Source organism: Ictalurus punctatus, chromosome 17 (assembly GCF_001660625.3).
Source record: "Ictalurus punctatus breed USDA103 chromosome 17, Coco_2.0, whole genome shotgun sequence".
Classification (NCBI taxonomy): Eukaryota; Metazoa; Chordata; class Actinopteri; order Siluriformes; family Ictaluridae; genus Ictalurus; species Ictalurus punctatus.
Genome location: NC_030432.2, coordinates 5,307,215 through 5,325,740, shown reverse-complemented (window position 1 = coordinate 5,325,740; position 18,526 = coordinate 5,307,215). Strand labels below are relative to the sequence as shown.

The following is an 18,526-nucleotide window of genomic DNA, read 5'->3' as shown; positions in this document are numbered from 1 at the left end:
AATGGAATCTAAAATGACAGCAATTTGTCTTACTTAAGCAAGCCATTGAAGCCTGGCATAGTTAACACATAAAAGAGTGGCGAGAGTATTTGAGTTATTTAGTATTTAGCGAACATTGAAAAGAGCCTGAAAAGCTCCAAGGCACATCAATACCTTCACAGCAGTAACGATTGATGGATTTTAACTGTAGCTATTCCACAGCACTGTTGAGTGCCTCGTGAAATAAACACACCATCAGATTTGTTTTCTATAACAGCAGCTCCGACAGCAGTGCCCGCTGGTTTAGGTTTAATGTGCCTCTTCTATTATGTTATTAGTTTATAACAGCATACAGAGTGACTTGCTGGGCAGATAATGCACATAATCACAGCCTGGTGATAAACTGATTTTAAAAAGGTGTTTGTTTAGTAGAATTTTATAATCACTGATATAGTGACGCTTTCGGTAAGGAGATTTTACATTGCTGGAGTCTGAATGTCAGCGCTTTGCTGTTCCTTCATGGTTTATTTTTTATTTTTTATTTTTTTATCAGGGATGATGGTTTTTTTTAAAAAAACATTTATTTTGGTTTGTTTTATTTCTTACATATTTTACATTTATTTAAAGAAGGCAGGCTGCATGTGCGAAATGTCCAGAGACGGTGCCCTCTTTATGTGAAGTCATGTGCAACAGTCAATACGTTTACATGGACGACAATAATCCGATATTAAGACGATACTCCGATTAAGAAACTAGCACGTAAACACAGATTATTGATGACCTTAATCCGATTAAAGTCATACTCGAAGTAAACATGAATCGAATTAAGACGTGTGGCGTACTCCTGTTTCAGTCGCATTATGGGTGTGTGGGTGTGTATGTACACACCTTAATCACACTATTAATGTCGTGTGAGAGTTTTCACCGCGTTTTGTGACCGGACAGGTACACACACAGCAGTGCTCAACTGTTTGACAGTAAACAACAGATCATGGCTGCGTCCGAAACCACGTACTTACCTACTATGTAGTATAGTATACATGTATTTCGGCTGCTATATAGTAGGTAAGTACGCGGTTTGGGACGCAGCCCACGGCTTCAGTCATCTTATTTGCACGTACATCATGACAAATAATTAACTGCACTTGAAGCTTTCGTAAAAATTCAAAATGAAAACTATACGGTTCCATAACGAAGATGAACTGTATGTCGATACGTGAAATTCTGGAGGGACGTCGGACGGCGTGGCGCGGTGACGTAATGACGTGTGACGTTAATCGATCCATGTTCTATAACACGTAAAACAGGAACATGAAAGGAGTACTCTAAACGCGACTCATGTAAACACCTTAATCACAATATTGTCTTATTCAGAATAAGGTCAATAATTCGATTATTGCTATCCGTGTAAACGTAGTCATTAAGAGCGTTGCACTCTGTGTTCGGTTGTAAGTGCTTCTGAGACCCAGCAGAGTTTTCTCTCAGAATGCTGAAATATGTTCTGGATCTTTCAATGCAGTGACGCTGCCTTCTTGAGTGGATTATGATTTTAACATTGTTGTTTAGGCCACAAGATTCACTCAGCTCTAGTACGAACTGCACACGCCGTCTCCGTCCAGAACTCCATATGTTGTTGAAAACACCAATCAACTAAACTAACTCACCAGTTACACTAAATAATACGGGAAAAGGAAACAACACATTTGGCTAGGCCTCGTTTATTACCTGTAGCTCATTTACAACTTGCTCTCAACTTAAAAAAACAAAAACTCATGCACATGCATTTGCACTTCATCCACGTTTATGGACTGTTTCTCATCAGTGACATCGAGGAGGTTAAAAATCAGAGCACAACTGCGAAGTCGGATGCAGTCTTACCGGGAGCACACACACACAGCCATGTCAGTAGCTGTGTCTCCATCCACGTATTTTTATGCAAATTCTGGGATAAAAATGCAGGATGGAAACTCCAGATGCGAATAAAATCTCCAAAATGTGCATTTAAAAAATGGATACGCTCAATTGAGGTGGATCTTTTTTTGGTGTGCACTTATATAGTGCCTTTTTTTTTATAAACCTTTAGCGGTTCCACAAATTGCTTTACAGTGGTTCTTATTCTCTCTCACACACACACACGGTAGCAGAGCTGCCATGCAAGGCACTAGCTTGCCAACGGGAGCAACTTGGACCAAGGACACTGCGGCATGTGGAGTCATGTGGGCCGGGAATCGAACCACCAAACCTACGATTAGTGGACAACCCGCTCTACCACCGGAGCCACAGCCGCTAAGCCGCTATTCGATAAGAAGTCTTTTTAACGAATAAGTTCCTCGATATGCATCAAACAAGTCATGTGACTTTGCCTCAGCAAATCATGTGACTTGTTCATTGATAAATGGCTCAGAAAAATAAAAACGGTGATGAGCAAGATGTGCCAGTTTTGTTCTCTTTAACACATGGGATCGGAGCAGTGCTATATTCGCAAATGTTTTATGCAATATTCCATGGTTTGGCGTAAGTTCAATGCGGAACTTAGATGGAAACATGGCTACTGTTGCGCGTGGTCATTTTTCCATTGAGGGACAGGGTAGAAGTAGGCTGACGCTTTGATACAGTCAGTAACTGCAGACCTAAAACACCAGCACCTGTATGGTAGGTGTACCTGAAAAAGTGTCCCCCAAGTGTCTATCTGAAGTTAACTATTTCTGAAAGCATTTCTCAGGTTATTTGTAGTGGCCAGGGTCAAACATGCCTACAGTAGACCAGGCTGTGTAATCAGTAGGTGTCACACAGGTACACAGCAATATCCCTAGTGTTGAATTAACCCCCAGAGCGTTTATATAGTCCAACTGGACTATAAACACTTCGGATATGAATTCAACACTGGGGATTTTGTTGTGTAAGGTTGTCTCCACACTGCACAAGTATATAGGCATAGAAGTTTTATATATAGTTAAAATTATTATCCTAACCCGTTCAAATCGGTTCAAACTACGCTAAAATGAGCTCGGTAAGTCTTTAACATGCAGTATTAAACAACTGCAGTGTTTTAATCAAAAGTCATTGGACAGGTTTAATTCCGGAAGGAGTCATGTTCACTTTCCATACTGCAAAAAATGCCTTTCTTGAAACAAGCAAGACACGCTTACTTAAATCTAGTTTACTAAAAATTAAACAAACAAAAAAAAATCTGTCTCAGTAAAGAAATCTTGAAAATAGCATACATATCTAGTCACTAAAAATGCTATTGGATCTTAAAAAGTAGACAAAAATGCCAAACTTTGGTTGCAGGTTATGCTTATTACAAGCAATGAAAACACAGTTATTCAAGATAGAGTTAACTAAATTGAGACTAAAATATTTTAGTCTCTTGTTTGAGCTGATTAAGAATTTATCCCTTAATCTAAGCTTAATAATTAGCAAAAAAAAATAAGAAAGAAAGAAAAGCTTACAATAAAACAATTTCTTCCAACAGCGTAATAAAAGTAAGTGACTAAAAATAAGCATTGGTATTTTTGCCGTTTTTATTAAAACAGGGAAAAACTCTGCAACATAGTGTCAGGGATTGTAGAAGGCGCAGATTTTTTTATCGAATAAAGTGCAAAACAAACAACGAAAACTGTGAAAACAAGAACCGTCACAACATACACACAAACCTGCGGATTATGAAGGCGGCTGTAGCACACATGACAACAACAAACGCTTGAAAATTAGGTGCTGAAAAAGTAAAACTTCTATAGGGGTGCTTATTAGGGGTAACACAGAACAGGTGTGAGTGATCAGTGAGCCGTATGAGATGGTCATGTGACATGCTAGGGCTGATGGGTAATGTAGTTTAGTATGGACTTCAGCATAACCATGACACAGCTGCTGTATTGTAAACTCTTTAAGTTGTGCAAGTGCAAGCTTACTCCTAAAATAAGGGAAACATTTGTGTTTCCTCTGCTGGAATATTATAGCGGCAAACCATTGTTCTGGCTTGTTACTGGTTAAATCTGGCTTTATTTTACTGGAGGATCTTATTAAGACGAAGTTAGATATACGTTCTTAAAATGAGATTACCTTTCTAATGTAGATCATGCTTGATAATATTATTTTTCTTTTTACACAAAAAAATAAGACTTATTTCCCAGAAACAAGGCAGGTTTTTATTTATTTATTTTATTTTATTTTATTTTATAACTTTCTTGAAATTCATTTTTTTTTTTTTGTGCTGCATATACAATGTGATCTTGGTCAACATAGAAAAAAGAACATAGGGAATCAAGTCTGTGTTTAATTGTTTGGTTTGGTTTGGCGGTTTACATTTATGATCTGGAACCACATAGGTTTCTGTTCTCTTTCAGAGGTTGACGATCTCAAGTTCGATCCTTTCGGGAACTCTCGCATCAGCGGCCTGACCGGCTGCGACTGGTCCGACAAAGACGACGCGCTGCCTGGCCACGGCACGAAAGCCCTGGGAGTTCCTGTGTCTGGTCTCCCGTCCTCAGCCATGCTTCACAAGAAGGAGACGCCGTTTGGAAGCTCGGAGAACATCACGCACACCACACTTGAAAAAGTCACCACGTTCCCCATCGAGGACGCAGGGTTTGCTGACTTTGCCGATTTCAGCTCAGCCCAGCACACGCCTAGAGAGGAAGAAGACGACGATTTCGGTGACTTCGCCAGCACCGTTTCAGAAAAGTCCGACGCAGCTGATCCAGGTCTCGAGGCCACGCATCCCGAGGTGCCAGACGACTTTGGGGCTTTCCAGGCTGACAAGCCCAAGTTTGGCAAATCGGACTTCCTCAAGGCAAGTGCTCAGCCGAAAGCAAAATCCAGCGAGGAGATGATCAAGAATGAGCTCGCCACCTTTGATTTGTCCGTGCAAGGTGAGTGAGCCACATTGGGGGTAGGGGGATTGGGGGAAGTAAAAGGCAGACTGAAGAAGCAGACATTGTTTTTTTTTTATTTTTTTTTTTTGCTTGCTGTGAAATGTAATATGATGTAACATAAAAGCAAAGGAAAATTTAAGCATTATAATCAACTAGTATGATGATATATGAATAACAAGATGGCTAGCATTTGTATAACAACATTTGAGGATGTTAGATTTGCCTGGTCTTTGCAATACAGAACCAAGTTTCTCTCTGTGGCGGACTGGGCCTGATAAGGCTGGCACGTAGCGGATCCACAGCTGCTGTCAGCAGCTCCATTAGTTATTCCAGCTAACAGTAGATGGCAGTATTGCGACTGAAGAATCTGCCAAGTTTATCAGAGACAGAGGAACGCAGCCAGACAAACGCCACGAGCAAACGTTAACAGCCTCCTCGTTCATTAATCTGCTGTCATTTATTGTTGCGTCCTCACAGTGATAAAAGCTTATTTGCTTCTCGCCGCCCCCTCCTCAACGCCAGAGTGATTTTGTTGCTATGAAACATGCTATTCGTTGTTTTCCCTGTCCTCTGTTTGTGAGTTAATCTGATGAGTGTGTCCTGTGCTGCAAAAGATTAGTGATGTGATGGTCACCTGGAGACTGATGTGTATCTTTTGGGAGTGTGAATGTCTGTCAGTGTCACCAGTGTGTGCATGCGCGTGCGTGACTGTTTGTGCTGTGTGTGTGTTTAGTGCCTGCACTACACGTTTCTGTGTGAAATCTGCTGAATAATTTATACCTACACCACTGGCCTGCTGCTTCACTACATAATTATCATTTGTTGCAAATGAGGTATTTGTGGTCGCTGTCCTGGTCCTGGATGCATTAGTGGCAACGTTTTAGGGCTGAAAGTTGTAATTAAAGAACAGGATAAATACCCAGACCCACATAATAAATGAAGCATGGTGGAAAAACAGTAATTGAAACATCATTAATGAAGTGTGTGTGTGTGTGTTTGCAGGGTCCCATAAGCGCAGCCACAGTCTAGGGGAGAAAGAGATCTGCTCCACACCTTCTCCTGCTCCGGAGCAGCAGTTCCGCGATCGCTCCAACACCTTGAGTGAGAAACCAGCACTGCCAGTCATCCGGGACAAGTACAAAGACTTAACAGGAGAGGTGGAGGTCAGTGCTGCTCTTCTCTCTCGGTCCCTCTTTCCCAGTCTGACAGATGCACTGGTTCTTTTCTGGATTTACTCGGCATAACTATGTTCTAATAATCGCCTGAATACGTTTGAATTCTCTCTCCCTTTCTCAACTCTTTACAACCGCTCTTCTCCGCTGCGACAACAAAGGAGAGTGAGCGCTACGCGTATGAATGGCAGAGGTGCTTGGAGAGCGCTCTTCAGGTAACACTGCACCCCTACCCAAACACGTCAAAACACAAACCTCACGAATAAGAGTGCCAGAGCTCTTCAAACTGTTAATCCTCAGGGCTCCACTGGGTAGAGATAGGGGTCCCCGGTGTATTTGTTCATTTATTTAACAGCGATGATCAGTAATCAGCGACTTTTAAAGTCGTTGTAGTCATTATTTTAGACCCCGTGCTCTGATCCTAGCTCCTTATAACCTAGGATCATTTAAAAAAGGTTTGTGTTCATAGTGGTGTACGTGTGCATATGAAGAGCTAATATATTCAAGAGAAGCATCAGACTCCAACAGGATATGAGATATCTCTTGGGCTTTTAACAAATATATATATATATTTTATATATAACATTTAAAAAAAAAAAAGAAAATTAGAGATGCACCGATACTAAATTTCTCAGCCGATACCGATAACCGATTATTCAGAGTGATATCGGCCGATAACCGATTATTCAGAGTGATATCGGCCGATAACCGATTATTCAGAGTGATATCGGCCGATACCGATAACCAATACCGATAGTTCTGCCTTTTATTCCTTCTTTTAAATGAATAATAATTCATTCCACAATTCTGAAAGAAATGCAAATAAAAACTTTATTCTCTCCATGTGAACAAGTTGTTTCACAGTAACTGGTCTCAAACACAAAACACATGACTCTAATTAACTTTAACACATGAACTCAATTCTGAAGATTAAAGTAGGATTATTAACTCATTGAATGTTATTAATTCATATTAACATGGACTGAATTCTATAAAACCTCCTGTTAGTCTCACATTCACCCTGCACAAACAAAAGCATTTCTACTTCATCACTAACATCAAACTGTTAATATATAATATCAACTTTTTTATATATTAACATTAACTGGATATGAAATATATTACTCTACAAATATATTTTTCTGTGCATTATATACTTTGTCAACTCATCTTCATTTAAATCTTTCAATGGTGTACTGGCGCTTTAATTCAACGCGAGCCGCTCGACAAAAAAAAAAAATTAGACTCGACGCTGAATCTCCCGCTTCACTGCTGCAGCGTCCGGTGTAACATTTTATCAGCGCAGAGATTACAGAGATTACAAACCGTAGTTTTGTCGTCATTCCACACAAGAGACATCATCTTTATACACAGCACGAATTTGATGTGTTTTCCCGCCCTCTTTTGATTGACAGGATATAATCAGCCCTGATCATCGGATGATTTTAAACTATCGGCCGATAGCATGAAAAATCATGCTGATCAGCCGATCATCGGTGCATCTCTAAAGAAAAGTAATGCATAAGAACCAAAATCACATCTAATAAATAAAATGGGGAAAAATACACGATCAGGCATAACATTAAAACCACTGACAGGTGACGTGAATAAAATTGATCACCCCATCACAATGGCAATGGATATATTAGGCAGCAAGTGAACAGTCAGTTCTCTATGTTGATGTGTTGGAAGCAGGAAAAATGGGCAAACGTAAGGATGTGAGCGACTTTGACATGGGCCAGATTGTGACGGCGAGACAACCGGGTCAGAGCACCTCCAAAACGTCAAGCCTCGTGTTCTGTCTGATCGGTGTAATATTACTGCGTTAACATAATCAGTTTCTGTACAGAACACTGAACAATATCTATGCTGTAAGGATACCAGTGGATTTCTGAGTGAAGTAAATCAAAAGGCTTTGTATTCAGTGAGTGATCGTGTTTGCACTTTGCGCTGGAGTTTCCTTGCATTCTTGCATTCAGGTCCACTGTCAAAGTAATAATCAAATTCATTGAAAGATTCAAAAACTCCTCAGCCTGCGTTAAAAACACTGTACATGTTTTCAGCCCAAGTTGCGTTCTGGTGATATGAAGTATGTTCGCTTGATAAACCTCTCAGGCTTTATCTCGAGCTTTAATTGGGCTTTGTTTTAAAAAAAAAACAAAAACAGATGTGTTTATATGGCTAAACGTTTGTGTACACCTGACCAACTCACCCATATGTGGTTCTTCCCGAAACTGTTAAACCTGGAATGGGATGTTCAACAAAGACATCAGTGTGACGGTCAGGTGTCCACAAACTTTTGGCCGTTGAGGTTTGTAGTGGCATAAAATTATAGATTAACTTTGAATAAAAACACAAAGTGAGAATTGGCCAAAAGTCTTCTTCCCCCACACCGTCCAATAAAAACGACAGATAATCCAGTTGATATATGAATGATTGACAGTTGTGTACGTGTTTTAAACCCCCCTGCCAACCCCCCCCCCCTTTCCCCCATCTCACAGTAGTAATCTTTTGGTTGGTGCTTTCCTCTCGACTTGAAGTGAAAGCACTCAATCGAAAATGTTCTTTACCGTACTCTCCCCTTCCTACCAGTGGGGTTATGTATTATTCCTCTTCAGGGTTTGGCAGCTCTATACAGTGCGACAGGTTTGAATTCTGTGAGTTGAAGGTTCGGGAATAAAAAAGCTGAAATGTCTCTAATGAATAAATTTCATGGGACACATTTGCCTAATATGCTTAGTATTTGACTAGCATTGTATTCATTTTTTAAAAACTATTTAAAATTACATAACAAAGGATCTGTGTCCGGGGGAAAAAAGCTCCTCTCTCATATGCTACTTTTCATTCTCTCAACATCTTTGCATTACATCTCGACCTCCCCCTGCTTCTTCTCTCTTTCACTCTGCAGGTGATCTCCACTGCCAACAACACCCTTAATGGTATCAGCAGTTCCAGCGTGTGCACTGAGGTCATCCAGTCCGCACGAGGCATGGAGTACCTACTAGGTGAGAGCTGCTGGGATTAATATCCACTGTATCACATCACTAAGTAAATTCTTCATTCTGATTGGTCAAAGGGTGTTGATTAATATTCCATCACAGCAGCTCTGATAGTAATGTCAGTCTTTAATTAATGCAGCCATTTTGTAATACATTATTGTTTCTATAGTAACAACTAACTCCAAAGAGACCTTTTGTGGAAGACGCTGACATAATTTCCATTTAAAAGTTTTAAGCAGATTTATTTGTTATTTAACAAAGCAGCTTATGTAACGGTTGCTATGGTGAAACTTTCTGTAACGAGGAACATTTATTTACCATTCATGGAAGGAGACTTCACATCAGGGCTTTGAGGTAAAGGATACGTTTTCGTCCAGAGGAAAGTTTTCAGGGTGATAACGTTACACTTTATTCAGTAACTCTCTAATTAAAACGAAATGAATCAATAAAGACTTTTGAGGGAACAGCTGCTTATGGAAAGCGGTAACTTGTTTTCGCACGACCTCCTGCAACAGGAAATGTAACTATTAGTGGATAAAAAAAGAATTCTTTTAATGAACAATAAGTAAATATTGCTGTCATATAAGAGGAATTAAACTATTCCGAACATGCTGTCGTAGGACAATAATCTACCCCGGGGTGGTGTGATATGCTGCATTCCACTGAGGAAGTGGGAATCTCAGAGTTATGTCATTTTCAACCTCCATGCATGCACGCTATAAAGCGGGGAAAAACATTGATGCCTCCTTGACATCCTGTATAGTCAATGTTATCGATTTAACAAGCGAATATGTCCGTTTGATCTAAGGCATATACTTGTATAAAGAACATAAAGGTAAGAATTGCTACCTTTTTTTATGTTTACTGCTGATGTTGTGAGCGGCCGTGTTGACTCGATGTAACTCGTAGGAACTCGGACTTGAGTAGACCATCCAGAGTTAAGAATTCCGAGTTGAGCGGGCTTTCTTTGGTTCTTCCTGGTCGGAGGTTGGGAATTCTGAGTTATGACCTCTAATCAAGTGCAACAATACTTCCTGTTGGGGTCATATAACCCCACTGTGTTGTTGATTATTTCCCTATAACAGCACACCCCACTGTATTTTATTCCTTGTGTAACATCTCCTTACGCCGTTCTTTTTTTAACCGTGATATATACCGTGATCGCTCCACTAGAAATGAACCTCACCATCCTTTTTTCATGTGTCAGTGGAGAGTTTCAAATTTCTCCTTGTATCAGGCTTGTAGTGGGCTTTTATTAAGCTCTGAATGCTACATCTTCACTAAAACGCAGTGCTGAAGCTTGCTGAGATCTGTTTTCTCAGCACACACTGCACAACTGACAGCTTAGTGCTTTTAGTTTCATCTCACCTTACTTGTGCATTAATATCCCCTGTTACCCCAGTTGTGTCTGTGACAGGGCAGTAGTATTAGTAGACACTTAAAAAAACTACAGGAAAACTAGTCTTTATGATGGGTGAAGATTATATGTTAAAAATTATATGAAGATTATATTTTAACAACAGATCAAGATGCATTAACAATGGTGGTATTATTATTATTATTATTATTATTATTATTATTATTCCAGCCTGGCACTGAATCCAAATCAAATGTGTGTTTGTGTTATAGGTGTGGTGGAGGTGTATCGTGTGGCCAGGCGAGTGGAGCTGGGCATCAAGGCCACGGCCGTGTGCTCGGAGAAACTGCAGGAGCTGCTGAAAGACATCAGCCGTGTGTGGAACAACCTCATGGGCTTCATGTCTCTGGCCAACCTCACGGTGAGTGGGTCCACCATCGGAACGAAACGCTCCAGGCACACCGTAACTTTTTGACACAAATCTCATTTTTCAGTCAGGTGGAACGTCATTCAACACAATTTTCGAGATGTCTTCTAGTGAGTTTTTTCTGTGCTCTGAGGTGGTGTGAAGCAGATTGCTGGTCAGTGCTGTGTAGCAAAAGAACAAAAAATGGAGAGATGGGTTTGTGCTCAGTCTAGAGGTTCACCCCTGGGAGAATATTACTTTTCAAAGAGCAGACGATAATATTTGAGGTGTCTCTGTGTGTGTGTGTGTGTGTGTAAGTGAGCGAGCTCTGGGCAAGAGCGAGTGGGAGTTGGAAGGCAGTATATGAATTCTCTTTTCATGCAATCCAAAAGCACCTGGTCTTGTCTGAGGTGTTGTACTTTTTTTTGTGCAGATGTAGTGATCAGCAGACTGGATCAGCTGCTGTAATTCCACTGCCATCTGAGGCTCAGAGGAGTCTAAAATCTCTTTATGGAGCATAGGCATTCATTCTCTGTGTGTTTGTGTGTTTTTCCAGCCTGATGAGAGCTCTCTGGACTTCTCCTCCTGTATCCTGAGGCACGGAATCAAGAATGCAAAGGAGCTGGCTTGTGGAGTGTGTCTACTCAATGTGGATTCGCGCAGCAAGGTCTGCATTGCATACACAGTCATACCAGGCCAGATATATTCATGTATTGCTATTCTTATTCCTGTTACCTTCACCATGATGTTTTTCCTGCAGTCACAACAGCAAAAATGCCCTAACCTCACACAATTTTGGTCACAAAAGGTCCGAGACTGACCTCTGCCCTTTGCCTTTGGTTATTTTGTAGAAGAAAGAGGAGAACACATTTGGACGTCTGTTTAAAAAAGTATGACAAACTGGTCTTTGTTTTGGTGCCTTTGGGAAGCTGGTGCTCCTAGTCCAAGGTGCCAAAATGACCCGTGTCTGTAGAAGTTAGATGGAAACTCTGTAGCTTGAAAGTGTGTGAACCCTTTGGAATTTTGCATAAATCTCAAAGTAAGTCCTCAAAGTAGACAAAGAGAACCCAATCAAATAAATGAGACAAAAATATTATACTTGGTCATTGATTTATTGAAGAAAATGATCCAATATTACATATCTGAGTAGCAAAAGTATGTGACCTTTACACAAAACATTTTTCCATTAGCCTTCTGGCTTGTCCATGTGATCTTGAGCAAACTGCAAAAGGGCAGCAATGTTCTTTTTGGAGAGCAGTGGCTTTCTCCTTGCAGCCCACAATATTGTTGTTCGGTGTTGGATGGTGGACTCCTAAACAGTAACATTAGTCAATGTGAGAGTGGTCTTTAGTTGGTTAGAAGTTACCCTGGGTTCCTTTTTGTCACCTCTCGGACTATTACAGGTCGTGCTCTTGGAGTGATCTTTGTTGGTCTCCACTTCTGGGGAAGGTAACAATGGTCTTGAATTTCCTCCACTTGTACACAATCTGTCTGACTGTGGATTGGTGGAGTCTAAACTCTTTAGAGATGGTTTTGTAACCTTTTCCAGTCTGATGAGCTTCAACAACTCTTTTTCTGAGATCATCAAAAATCTCCTTTGTTCATTCCATGATACACTTCCACACACATGTGTTGTGAAGATCAGACTCTGATAGATCCCTGTACTTTAAATAAAACAGGGCGCGTGCTCACTCATTCGCACCTGATTGTCATCCCATTGATTGAAAACACCTGACTCTAATTTCTCCTTAAATTTAACTGTTAATCCTAGAGATTCACATATTTTTGCCACTCATAGATATGTAATATTGGATCATTTTCCGTATACAAGTATAATATTTTTGTCTCATTTGTTTTATTGGGTTGTCTTTGACTTTTAGGACTTGTGTGAAAATCTGATGATGTTTTAGGTCATATTTATGCAGATATCCAGAAAATTCTAAAGGGATCACAAACTTTGAAGCACCACTGGATTCCAGGATACACATTCTCTTGGCTCTGGCTGTTCATTCCCAGTACACAGCTTTGCTGAGGATCTGTGAGGCTGCTGTTCTATTATGCATGCTATTATAAATAACTCTAGAGAGTCGGATGATGGTGACGAGTCATTTTGGCACCTCAGTTTGGTAGGGGGCTGATGTTTCCAAAAGGGCGCAGTTGATTTAATGGGTGGCGGCACACTGATACAGCTGGTAGCGTTGCCTCCTCACAGCTCCAGGGCTCTATCCTGAGCTCGGGTTACTGTCTGTGCAGTTTTTTAACGTTCTGTCCATATCTGTGTGGGTTTCCTCTGGGTTCTCCGGTTTCCTCCCATATCCTGAAAACATTGCAGTAGGTTGATTGGCAACTTCCTGCTTCACGCCTAGTTTTCCTGGGATAGGCTCTGGATACAGGATAAAGCAGTTTGGATGGATGGATGGATGGATGGATGGATGGATGGGTGGAAGGATGGGTGGGTGGATGTGTGGATTGGATGCATGGATGGGTGGGTTGGTGGATGGACGGATGGGCGGGTTGGTTGGTGGGTGGGTGGATGGATGGATGGAGGGGTGGATGAATGGATGGATAGCTGGGTGGGTGGATGGATGGATGGATGGATGAATGTCTTGGTGGTAGTGAATAAAAGCTGAGATACAGCCTTCTTGCTATAGTACATTAGTGTCTGAAGAAGGCCAGAGGAATTCCAACCATCCATCACCTTTCCACAAAAATGCTTCTTCTTACATCACTAAGTCCAATCAAATAGTTTTACTGCTTTTCACCTGAAAGACTGAAAAGCTGCTCATTGGAAAAATTGAAAGGTACAACTCCACATTTTGGCTGGGCATTAGGAGTGTTTTTGATGGGAAAGGTGTTCAGGATGGAGGTCTTCTCTGTAGGACTGTAGTGTGCAGGACTGGGATTGGCTGCATCTCAGCCGAGGGGCTCAGGATCATGAACATCATCAGGAATGGGCAACTAGCTGGAAGTTAGACCTCATATTGATATTTTAGTTATTTAAAAGCTAGACTGTTTTTATATCATCGTCATCGAAAATGTACGCAAATATTTACCTAGTTAATACACATTATACCAGAATACATTATTTAAATCCTTGTATGAAATCCAAACCAGTAGTATTTGTGTAAATTGGTCACACGTATATCATCTAAACTGTACACCAGTATTACCAACACAGTCACGTCATGTTCTTCCCTGTGATCTGAAGCTGACTTTTGTTGGCATTGTGTTGTTCTACCACAGCGCTGCTGAAATCGATATAAAGTCTGTAACGGGTCGTAGTTTAATTAATAATAAAATGTCATCATTGTTTTATTCCCCTGCTACCACAGCAATTTGCCACTCACAAAGCTTATAGGATAATACTCCACTGTGGGGTGGTGATCTGCTTCACATCAGGCTGCGTCACATCACACCGCCCCACTGTTCATGAGTTTCCCTAAGCATCACTCCCTGTCGTGTTTTATTCCTGACTCGTCACTGCTAGTCCGGAAACAAACACAGACTTCATTCACTATGTCTGAAGAATGTTGGAATCTTGCAGAATGCTATTAGGTTTCTAGAATAGATTAAATTATTTCACACACTTCTGGACAGTATTCATCGTTTGTTTCTTTACATAATTAATTTAAGATTATTAATTTGACTTATTTGCATAGATTTGATTTACATTCAGCTACTCGAACCATATGGAGACTGTTTAGTTGCCTATTCCTGTGAGGCTTTTAGGGGCTGTAGCACTCAAACACTTGGGGCTTTGTGGTGATGAACTTCCTTTCCATCCTGACACTTCCTTTAGTCTGCTTTGGTTCAGACATCCATGACAATGTTTATGCTACTTTCAGGCACTGACAAAAGATGCAGGCACAAAGTTAACGGTAAATATTGTGCTTTTTTTTCTTCTTTCTTTTCTTTATTTGTCTGAAGGCTTTGACAAGCTCTTATATCCTCTGATATAGAAATATCCTCCTCTGGATTGTATCATGGTCTTCACAGCTTTTCACATATAGGCCTAACCATTTAAACCTGGATTACAGTTAACCTTTGAGCCAAGCTCTGTCCCATTTGGTTGATCCTTTCACCATCGGCGGATCTCTTACCCTGTGGAATATGTCGCCATGACGTTAGCCTTTTTGTTATGGAAATGTCCATTGCTGTCATATACTTGCTGAATGGCCAAATTACGAATGTGTACGAGTGTCTACTCAGCGTGGCTCAAGGTCCCTTTCCAGAACCTTCACACTAACTGTCCCTCAGTGGTGGAATGAACTTCTAACCTCAATCCAGACCACAGAAACTTCAAAGAACAGCTAAAGACCGACCTCTTCTGTGAACACCTAACTATCCCCTAAAACGCCAACCCCACATTATCCTAAAAAAATTAATAAATAAACGACTCTGTCTCTTACACCTCTACTCTGCACACTTTGTTCCTCTAGAACTCAATTATAAATGTTATATGGTAGCACTACTATTGTTCTCCGCTTGATATATCACTTTGCTTGTATTCCCTCATTTGTAAGTCGCTTTGGATAAAAGCATCTTCTAAATGAATAAATGTAAATGAATGAACATACAGAGAAAAGCGATTAAATGAACAGGGAAGTCAGAGGATTATCAGACATGTCCTTTACAGCTTTAAAAACAAACAAACACAGGTCTTCACAAGTCCTGGGTGTTATTTTAGTGAATAATAAGAATAAAATGATTACAGAAAATACCTGTCAAAATAGGCTAAATGAAATGTGTGTGTGTGTGTGTGTGTAGAGGAACAGCTGTACCCTTGCTCAGTCGTTTAATTATCCAATCACCTAGTCTTGTGCCCTGCGATGCGTTGGTACCCCGCCCTGCCTTGTACCCCGAGTTCCCTGGGATAGGCTCCAGGCCTCCCCGTAACCCTGTGTAGGATAAGCGGTATGAAAAATGGATGGATGCATTGCAACGCTGCCACATGATTGGCTGATTGGATAAGTGCATGAATAAGCAGGGGTACAGGTGTTCCTATTAAATTGGCTGGTGAGCGTGTATTTATATAGGCTCGTGTATATTACAGCCTCTCTCTGTGTAGGAGGGAATGATTCACCACACATGAGTCATGGATATTTCACTTGGAACGCACACAGAGACCGAGCAGCAGCTGTGGCTTTTAGGAAGATAGTGCAGAATTGGCTTGTCGAGTCGGCTTCATATACAATGCTCGTTTTCCACTTCCATATATAGACACCAAGAGGAAAGTCTGCATCTCCTTTAAATCATAAGTGTTGAGTGTCACTTACCACGCCCAATACATGCTTAATACCCCTAACTAAACCCAAAACCATCCTTAGGTGCGTGTGGGTGTGTCCCAAAAGTGTGTAATATTTATTGTTATTATTATTATTAATATTATTATTATTATTATTATTATTATTATTATTATTTGAATTCATTCTAATGGGTAATGTGAGTGAAGTCTTTAACAGGAATTGAGAAGACATTTGAGAGAGTATACATGGATTTACTGCTAAAGCTGATGAATTTTTTCCGTTCACATTGTCTTTTTAGACAACGTGTAATCTCCAACAGCAGTCTGAACAGATCCTTCTCTCTTCGATTACAGCTAGAAAAGCACTGAATGTTGATTGGTCGAATGCTAACGAACGTTCTCCAGCCTAAACGCTCTCTGTTTCTCCTCTCTCCCCCGACGCCGTGGACAGGCCTTTAACTCCGAGACGGATAACTTCAAACTGACGTACGGCGGACACCAGTACCACGCGAGCTGCGCTAATTTCTGGATTAACTGTGTAGAACCTAAGCCTCCTGGCCTGATCCTCCCTGACCTGCTGTGATTTCTCTGCTGCTGCGGAACCACTGACCTGCTTTTGAACGTTTCCTTCTTCTTAATTTATTGTTCTTTTTTTTTTTTCTTCTTTTCCCCCCTCTAGCTTTTGCTTCTTCAGCTTGGCCTGTTACGGTACTCAGTGTTTTGTGAATGTTTGCTGATGGATAATTTATTGACATGTATCTTTAACTCTTCTGTGTTTGTATTTTTGATTGTATATCCTCTTGAGGCGGGGGGCTGTCAGACTTTTAACTACTGTATGGGACGGATAAAGAGAGCTGTGATTGTCAGATAAACAGAAGTGTAACATAATCTTTCGTTAATTGCAGAATGTGAAACAACCATGATTTACACTGTAGTATTTATTTAGGACACTTGTTCAATAGATCACGACTATATTAAAGAGTTCTGTATAATTCAGACGTCCTTTAGACATTTATATAGAAAGGTATTTTCCTCTTGCTCGTTCTCATCAGGGCTGTGCTGTTGATCATGTTAATGGATGGAAATGGAGGGTGTGGGCTTGTCTGAGATGTAATTATATACTTTTTTTTGTGGATTTCATAAAACATCACAAGCAGACAGGACCGTTAAACGAGGCCTTTTACGATGTTGAGATGTGACAGCATTTTGGATGTGTATTATCTTTTTTTTGTTTTGTTTTGTTTTATATCTCGAAGAATGATGAGATGATACTTCAGAATGGCTTGTTCTTTTCTTTACTGTAGACAAAAATTCAGCTTATTTACATCAAATACTTTGAGTGTTAATCCATGGCTGAAGACAGTGATGTCTCTTACAATGTCTATTAAAACGCTGTGTATGATTCCTACTACTGTTCCATGGTTATTTATTAGAATATCCTATCAGATGTTTTCCACTCCAACAACTCAAGACAGTCGTGTGAAATAAAATGAGCTTTATAAAATAGTGAGGTTAAAATGGATCAAATGTAATTGGATGAAATAACAGCAAGAGTGCACCCAGTGGCAGATGTTTTCATTTTGGAGCGTACACGCACGTGTGCACGTTCCTTCCCCTCAGATAGTAATCACAGACAAGCAGTAGGTGTCCAGATGTTTGCTAATGACTTCATCGACCTGTTTTCTGTCCTGTTCTGCTTTGCGGAGTTGTAGTGATTATCTTACTTCTGCATGGGTGTAAGGATTTCGTAGATGGATAATGTTAATGATGCCATAAGTGAAGAGTATACCACGGCGCTGTTGAATTCTCAATTCTCATTGGTCAGAATGTTTGGTTTAGAATGTTCTATATTTCTGCATATGCCTTAAAACAATAGACAAGATTTTCAAGAAGTCCTAAAAGTAGACAAAGAGGACCCAGTTAAACAAATGAGACAAAAATATGCCAGTATTACTGGAATACTGGATTTGAAGGTGAAATAAGAGTCAGGTGTTTTCAATCTATTGGATGCCAATCAGGTGTGAGTGAGTGAGCGCCCTGTTTCTTTTTAAAGAATAGGGATCTATCAGAGTCTGATCGTGTGAACACGTGTGGAAGTGTATCATGGTGTGAACAAAGGAGATTTTTGATGATCTCAGAAAAAGAGTTGTTGATGCTCATCAAGCTGGAGAAGGTTACAAAACCATCTCTAAAGAGTTTGGACTCCACCAATCCACAGTCAGACAGATTGTGTACAAGTGGAGGAAATTCAAGACCAGTGTTTACCCTCCACAGGAGTGGAGACCAACAAAGATCACTCCAAGAGCAAGACCTGTAATAGTCCGTGAGGTCACAAAGGAACCCAGAGAAACTTCTAAGCAACTAAAGGCCTCTTACACATTGGCTAATGTTAATATTCCTGAGTCTACCATCAGGAGAACACTGAACAACAATGGTGTGCATGGCAGGGTTGCAAGGAGAAAGCCACTGCTCTCCAAAAAGAACATTGCTGCTC

The 18,526-nt window shown here is 40.5% G+C and overlaps 1 protein-coding gene across 10 annotated transcripts in view; it reads left to right on the top strand.

Annotated features, from left to right (window-relative positions):
• Nucleotides 1–18,526, top strand: part of synrg (synergin, gamma) — a 52,893-nt gene that overhangs the window by 25,109 nt on the left and 9,258 nt on the right. For 4 of the 10 annotated variants that reach the window (XM_017490879.3, XM_017490878.3, XM_017490874.3 and 1 more), the window contains 9 exons: nucleotides 4,308–4,850; nucleotides 5,856–6,016; nucleotides 6,187–6,240; nucleotides 8,934–9,030; nucleotides 10,654–10,802; nucleotides 11,344–11,454; nucleotides 11,639–11,677; nucleotides 14,633–14,665; nucleotides 16,484–17,440. In XM_017490879.3, the coding sequence (XP_017346368.1) occupies nucleotides 4,308–4,850; nucleotides 5,856–6,016; nucleotides 6,187–6,240; nucleotides 8,934–9,030; nucleotides 10,654–10,802; nucleotides 11,344–11,454; nucleotides 11,639–11,677; nucleotides 14,633–14,665; nucleotides 16,484–16,615 (1,319 nt within the window). In that variant the 3' untranslated portion in view covers nucleotides 16,616–17,440. Of the gene's footprint in view, nucleotides 1–4,307; nucleotides 4,851–5,855; nucleotides 6,017–6,186; nucleotides 6,241–8,933; nucleotides 9,031–10,653; nucleotides 10,803–11,343; nucleotides 11,455–11,638; nucleotides 11,678–14,632; nucleotides 14,666–16,483; nucleotides 17,441–18,526 lie in introns of those variants that run through there. The other 6 variants (XM_017490880.3, XM_017490875.3, XM_017490877.3 and 3 more) reach the window with 4 other exon arrangements.